At 46.0% G+C, this 6,499-nt stretch overlaps 1 protein-coding gene across 1 annotated transcript in view; it reads right to left on the bottom strand.

The window, feature by feature from the left end:
- Window positions 1-424: 424 nt before the first annotated feature.
- Window positions 425-6,499, bottom strand: part of LOC109317353 (tetraspanin-15-like) — a 186,751-nt gene continuing 180,676 nt past the window's right edge. Inside the window, exon 8 of the mRNA XM_019545979.1 lies at window positions 425-944. Within this exon, the coding sequence (XP_019401524.1) occupies window positions 714-944 (231 nt within the window). The 3' untranslated portion in view covers window positions 425-713. The remainder of the gene's footprint in view (window positions 945-6,499) is intronic.

The raw sequence follows: 6,499 nt of genomic DNA, 5'->3' as shown, positions 1-6,499 counted from the left end.
CAGAGCTCCACAGTGCTCCGGAGATGCAGAAGCCTTATGGAAAGGTCTCTCGCTCTCTCTTACACCCCCCCCCCCCATATTTCCAGGAGTGATATTATATTCAAATCATACTGGTTCCATTGCATCATGATCCCTTCACAGTGGTGGAAAAGGGGGGGGGGGTAGATTTGACACTTAGCAGTAAATTAGGAGAACAAGTTAAATTAAAGGTGAGCTTTTTATAGCTATACTATCAGCGAGTGTTGTGCATATAAGGAAAGAGCATTCACAACACCCTTTTGTGGGACAGGATGGGAGCTACAAGGAAACTTTCTTTGCAACATGGATCCTTTCTCTTGTAAGAAGCTCGGGACAACAACAAAGAGCAAATTCTGTTAATGGCAGTTGTGTTTTCCACCAGTGGAATCTGCACAGACACACCCAATAGCAAAACAAACAAGTCAACTTTATTTTGTAAAAAGGAAACATTGACAAATACTTGAGGGTGCTGAGGCAGAGTGTGTAAGCCAGGAAGGGTCTGCCCAATGCAACACTTTTTTCCCATCTATCAACATGAAGTTACTGTCCAGTCCCCACTCAGTTCTCCCCTGATTCTGAGCACACAGCAACTCTTTTGTGAGGAGTGAGGCTATTTCCTCGTCCTAAGTCCATCATCTTCAAGTATTCTGTGCTCTGATCCACCCGTCTAAGACCAGCTTTGGCACCCAAGGGTTTCACACTTTACTTTGGCAGATAGTATCTCCATCATCCTCGTCATCCACAACATTGATGGGAACATAGCCACCTTCTCTGGGCAAGCACCAACACCAGCCAGCACCTGTCAGGTCCACTGCGTTGAAGCTGAAGTCTCTCACCTCAAGCCTCCTGAAGTCCACCGTGTCTTCCTTGGAGTAAATCTCATTAAGCTTTTGCCAATACAACCAAGCCATAACCAGGCCAATGACCTGCAAGACACATGCATTGAAAGTGATTAGGCTGAGTTATGCTAACTCCTTATACAGCCCCTTAAGCTTAAGGTACTTTCATGGCAACCGCTGACCCATCTTTTTGACCTGGCTGCAGGTTTCCTGGACACAGCAGTGCTCTAAACTAAATCAAGGTCTTAAGTTAGGCAGGCAAACCAGAACTTGGATAAGTGACCGTTAGAGAAAAGTCAAGGTGCTGCAGGAAGAGAGGTAACAGCACACTTCATTTTGGTGCTAGAGGTTTAGTCTTTGTTAGATGAGTCCTGAAACAGAAATTCAGGGCCCTTGGGGCCAGTAAAATCATCTCCCCAGCAATTTTCTGCTCAAGTTGTCGGTCTCAAGCACCAGGGTCGTTCCGTCTGGTCTCTCTAGACTTCCCATGGAGCTTCAGGTGAAAGAACTGATTTTAGAGCTCGGCCCGTGAAGTGGCTTGTGCTCAGTGGCTGCTGTGTGCGGTGCTATGTTCAATGTCCCCTCTCTTGTGGGTAGGTAGATCTATCCAAGCCTAATAACCCACCCATGAGGACAAAGGGTCAAGGCACACCACGTTCTATAGCCAGTGACACACAAGAGAGTGAGGTGTCCCATACCACATCCAGATGCTTTTGGCTCCTCATGCAGGTGCCCATTTACAGATAATTGGGGACAACCTTTGGCTGAAGCCTAAAGCAAGGCCTGAACTCCCACCTCTGGAGCCATAACAAGGTACACTGTCCTTTTACATGTATAGCATCTAAGGGCACCTATATATGTGCAGCGATGCACTCCAGCAGAAGCCAGTGTCACGTGCATCAGTGTTCCTACACTAAAAAATGGTGGTGGGGCTATTTAACTAAAGCTCATTCAACAAGCCTTAGTTAAAGTGCCCTCGCTGCCATTTTTCAGCGTGGGGGCACTGATAAACGTGACATTATGGGTGCTTTAATCAGAGTGGCTCTTGGAGCCACCCTAATAAAAGCATGCACAACCCGCCCCCCCCCAATTCCCCGACCATGTGTATAAATGCCCGAAGAGCACTTTGGGGTCCTTCCGGAGAAAAAATTATGTCTGTGCCTGACGATGCACCCACAGGCAAGAATTTCACTTGAAGTGTGATAAATATCTTTTTTTGACCATTTCCAGTTTCTCCTTCAATTGGTCCAAGAGCAAATTCTCCTTATCTACTGCTTGGCTTATATGACATGCATGTGCTCTAAAGCCGAGAACTGCAGTAACTCCATGGCAAGGGAGGGAGTTATTTACAGAGGTCAGCCGTGTTTGCATAGGTCCAAGGGAGAAAATGTAACATGGCCAAGGTATCTGTGGCACTCTGAATATAAGACTCTAAGCTGGTTCCAGTGACCTGCAGCTTGTTCTGCTGTCGATAATGAGGTGCACTAGGTTTTTAGTTTTTAGGCACAATTTATCCATCTGAACAAAACCATCAGGGCAACAAAAACCTATGAAGCATTATTTGGGCAGATGTACTGCTATTGTCCACTTGATTGAATAAATTCATCCCGTGTGCTCAGGGTCTGAGCTCCTGCCTTCAGCAAAGGTCAAAACGGATGCTGCTTTGGAAAGGTGAAAGGCCAGCATTAGTGCATCTAGCCAGTCACCTAGCACAACGTACAGGAAAGCAAGCCTCTCCTGTACCCGAGGTGTATCGTCATATGATCTGAAGAATGAGGGGTGACTTATTGGGCTATCACCCATCTATGAATGTACATGGGAAAGAGAAACTCTCAAGTGTTGACATGATCCCACAGTATAACCTGGGCAAAGGCATTTCTCTGTTTTCTGCCTTAGTTTGCCCATCTGTACAGTGGGGGCTGACAGGAGTGTTGGCAAATATGTATGGTCACTGCTTGAACAGAGCTGTCAGATCCCTAGGTGAGCGCACACCTTTGAATCGGGAGCACTGAGGAGCGATGCTCTCCACTGACTGATTACACAGCACCAGTGGTAGAAGCAGACGCTTCCTTTGTTGCACCCCGTCACTTTTTATCAGGTCTGCCTCTAGAAGCCAGGCAGTTTTGGATGATCCAGGTAGTTTTTGGACGATTGGGTGATTTTGGTCTCCTGGCTGCAGATGCCAGCAGGGAAACTGGAACTTAACACACCGATATCACTCAAAGCAACAAGAATCGTCAGATAGGGCTGTGGCTCCTAGAATGAACATGCCTCATGGAGGATTTCAAGTCTTTGAATTTAGCCAGCACACCAGCTTTGCTCTGCAGCTCTTACAACTTCAGTGGGAGCTCAGTACATCAGAGCAACCAACTTCTCCATTCTAGCCATTTCAAGCACTGGGTGTGCAACTGGTCTCTCAGCCTTGATACTGCATTGAGAGATGAGGCAATTCAGGTCCCTACCAGGCTCACACGACTGTATAACCTTTAATGCAGTTAGTTCTCCTCCTTACACTGCCACAAGGGAGGGAAGAGTTCTTATCCTCATTTGACAAATGAGAAACTGAATTGCTTCTCAGACTAAATCACTCACACAAAGTCATACGACGAGTCTGGGGTGGGTCAGGGGCTTGACCTCTGGTTTTCCAAGGCACAGGTTGTCTTAGGACAATCCTTCCCCTGTCAAGCTTCAGCTCGGCTTCTCTAATAACAGCATCCCACAATGAAGAACGAATGGAAAACCACACAAAAAAGCTCCCACTAAATCCTCAGCTAAAGTAATGACTTCTTGTCTATCAAACCCATACATGCTTAGCATTGCCTCACTCATTCCAGCTGATCATTCAGGCCATTCACACCACAGGGGAGGCCTGGCATCACCTCATATGAGAGCCGCAGAGCACATTATGATGAGAAGAGTAGCATGTTGCTGGGGCTTTTTGCTATAAATTTGATCATGCCCAAGGGTAAGAGGTGTTGTGCATGCTACTGGCATGCTGCCAGGCCAACTGGAAAAATAAAGATGCTGATCTAAAAAAAGTGTTTCCATAAGCATAGGTTTAAACAGTTTGATTTGCCCTGACATTTCTTGGAAACAACCATTGCCGTTACAGGCAAAAATTGTGTGAGGGGTAATTTCTGAGAGAAAGCAGTTGCAAGGCACTATTTGCAGAGCAGACACTGATGATGATAATAGGAATAATCACTGCCTTCCTGTACATGGTTGGAGCAGCAGGCATTCTCGCTGAATCGGGAAGTCGCTTGTTTGGTTTTAACCCCTCTGTCACTCTGATTTCGGAGTGCCGCAGGGTGCTTTGCATAGAGTTTGCCTCTGCACACGCTCCTTGGTTCCCTGGTGCAGCTGTGCCAGAGTGGGACCTGCTTATGTGAGAGCTACACATAGCTACCAACCCGGGTAGGGCCCTCAGTGTTTCTTCAGGAAGGGCAAACTCCAAGAAACAGGAATGATGGCAGATGGGCAAGACTCAAGCCCATGGGTATGGCTTGGATAAGCATTCTGAAGTTGATGCCCTGTCCTAAACACTCTCCTAACCCTTTGTTGTGAAACTGGAAATCCAACCACAGCAGATGCACCTATCTTTGGCTATGGAGCCTACTACTACTCTGAGATCATCCAGATCTGCACATCTGGTTAGAAGCACTTCTGCTTGAAATATCTGCCTGTGAAACAAGAGGGATGAGGAAACAAAGGTCCTTTACAGAAGGCTAGACAGGCTTCGCCTTTGGTGTATCATTTTCAGCCAGAAGGTGGGTTCGTTTTGTAAACCGGATTGTCACGAAGGTCTCAAGATCCATAGTTAGATGCACACAAAACCAACATAATTAAGCAACAAGTTGAGACTCCTAATTTGAACACCCTCTTGGGGCACTTCTGTCTAAAGCCTGGACTTGCAGGATACTTGATACCAGGCTTGGTGAGGGTCTGTAAAAATTAGCCCTTGTATTTCAGGCCATACGTCCAATGCCGCATTTCTAATGCTAGGAAGAACATCTCCCAATAGCCTGGTTATTCCATACTTGTCACAGGTCTTCTGCAACTCTCTGCACAGGATAATAGGCACTGGGAGAGGTCAGCTGCTGGACAGGAAGGCAAATGGCATGGCAATTTCTATATACCTTCCATAGCACAACGACCAGGTGGACTGAACTTTCCAGATCAACCATATCTTCCTAATTCCATATACCTCCAGTGCTGGCAGCCTAACTTGCAAAAGACTGAAGGCCAGTTCTTCAGGTGCTCTGGCTGCTAACACAGCGCTAGCATCCAAGAGCACGTTATCACTAATGACATATTACAGTGAAGCTATCAGAGTCATCGAATGGGGTGGAACATAAATTACGATGGGCTGGGGGATGGGACAGGAACGCTGAGTTTGGATTCACAACTGCATGTTTCTAAACTTTTTTCTGACTGGGTTACTGCCGCATGCTGTGCAGCAGTGACCTGCTTTCTAAATTCTGCCTAACCGATGACTGGAAAGCTGTAAGCTGTTACCAAGTTACATGGGACTGATTCTCTAAGCAATTAGCTTCAGACCACGGTGTTGCAGTTTGCCTTAAGATCAATGCTACACAATCCTACAGTTTAGGAGAACTTAATCTGAATTCCACAGGGCTTTCCCTCCTGTTTGGCAAATGCTGCTAAAAAATGGGTTTTCTACTTAGCACCGCTTAAAGGACACTGAAGTATAACTAAGTAAGTAACTAACTGCATTGCATCCATAACATTTATTAACTCAAATCTAACCCATTACTGTGGCATACCGTTTTTTTCTGGAGTTGAAAAATGATGTGAGCGACTTATTTTGGTCCTAATCAGTCCATTAAATAAGGCTGTAAACTGAGACCATCATGAGAGAGACAAATGAGGATAAACACAAATGGCTCTAACGTACTTTAAATTAGATGCCGTTTTTGCCATTAAGCGGAAGGGAAAATGCGTTTCCCAACATGAGCCTGCTTATTTTGCAGACAACAGATTTAAAAGCAAATGCACTGTGGGGAAATAACTGATCAAATAAATGGCCTCCAGTGAACCAAGGAACATTAGCACCACTGGGTTTATTAATTTGTCCTAGGATGCTGAAGAACCACTCTGCCATTCATGCACGTGGTTTGTGACTTTCATGGAGGTGACCTTGTTCCTGAGACTGACCAAGGCACTTCCTGCAGGGCACAAATACCAGCAGAGTCAGCTAGTTTTATATGACATGTCTGTTCACTGACTCTCAGAAATTAGAACAGGATAAGACCAGACAGTCACCTGGTGTATTCCTGCAATCCAACACTACCTTTGGTCCAGGTAGAGCCACAACCACTGCAGTTGTGTCCTACCCATGGAACTTGCATTGACAGTCAGCATGAGGGGGGCTGCTGTGTGGTAGATTTTGTTTTTGGCATGCCCTGCACAGATGAGAGTATTTTTTATCCACTATCTGTTACCTATTCTTCTTGTTAGCATCAGATGCCCATCTACCCTCTATAAGCTCCATGCTAGCCTTTGTGGTGGAAAGCCACCTTGTTTCTCCCCAAAATCTCTGCCCTGTGACACTGTGACTAAAATCTCTGAGCAGAAACCATTTGATTAGGGTGGGTCAGCACGGAGGGGACCACACCCTGGCC

The sequence above is a fragment of the Crocodylus porosus genome, unplaced genomic scaffold, assembly GCF_001723895.1.
Source record: "Crocodylus porosus isolate Cpor-Errol unplaced genomic scaffold, CroPor_comp1, whole genome shotgun sequence".
Taxonomy (NCBI): domain Eukaryota; kingdom Metazoa; phylum Chordata; order Crocodylia; family Crocodylidae; genus Crocodylus; species Crocodylus porosus.
The sequence above is the reverse complement of the archived record's forward strand: the minus strand, read 5'-3'. Positions and strand labels throughout refer to the sequence as shown.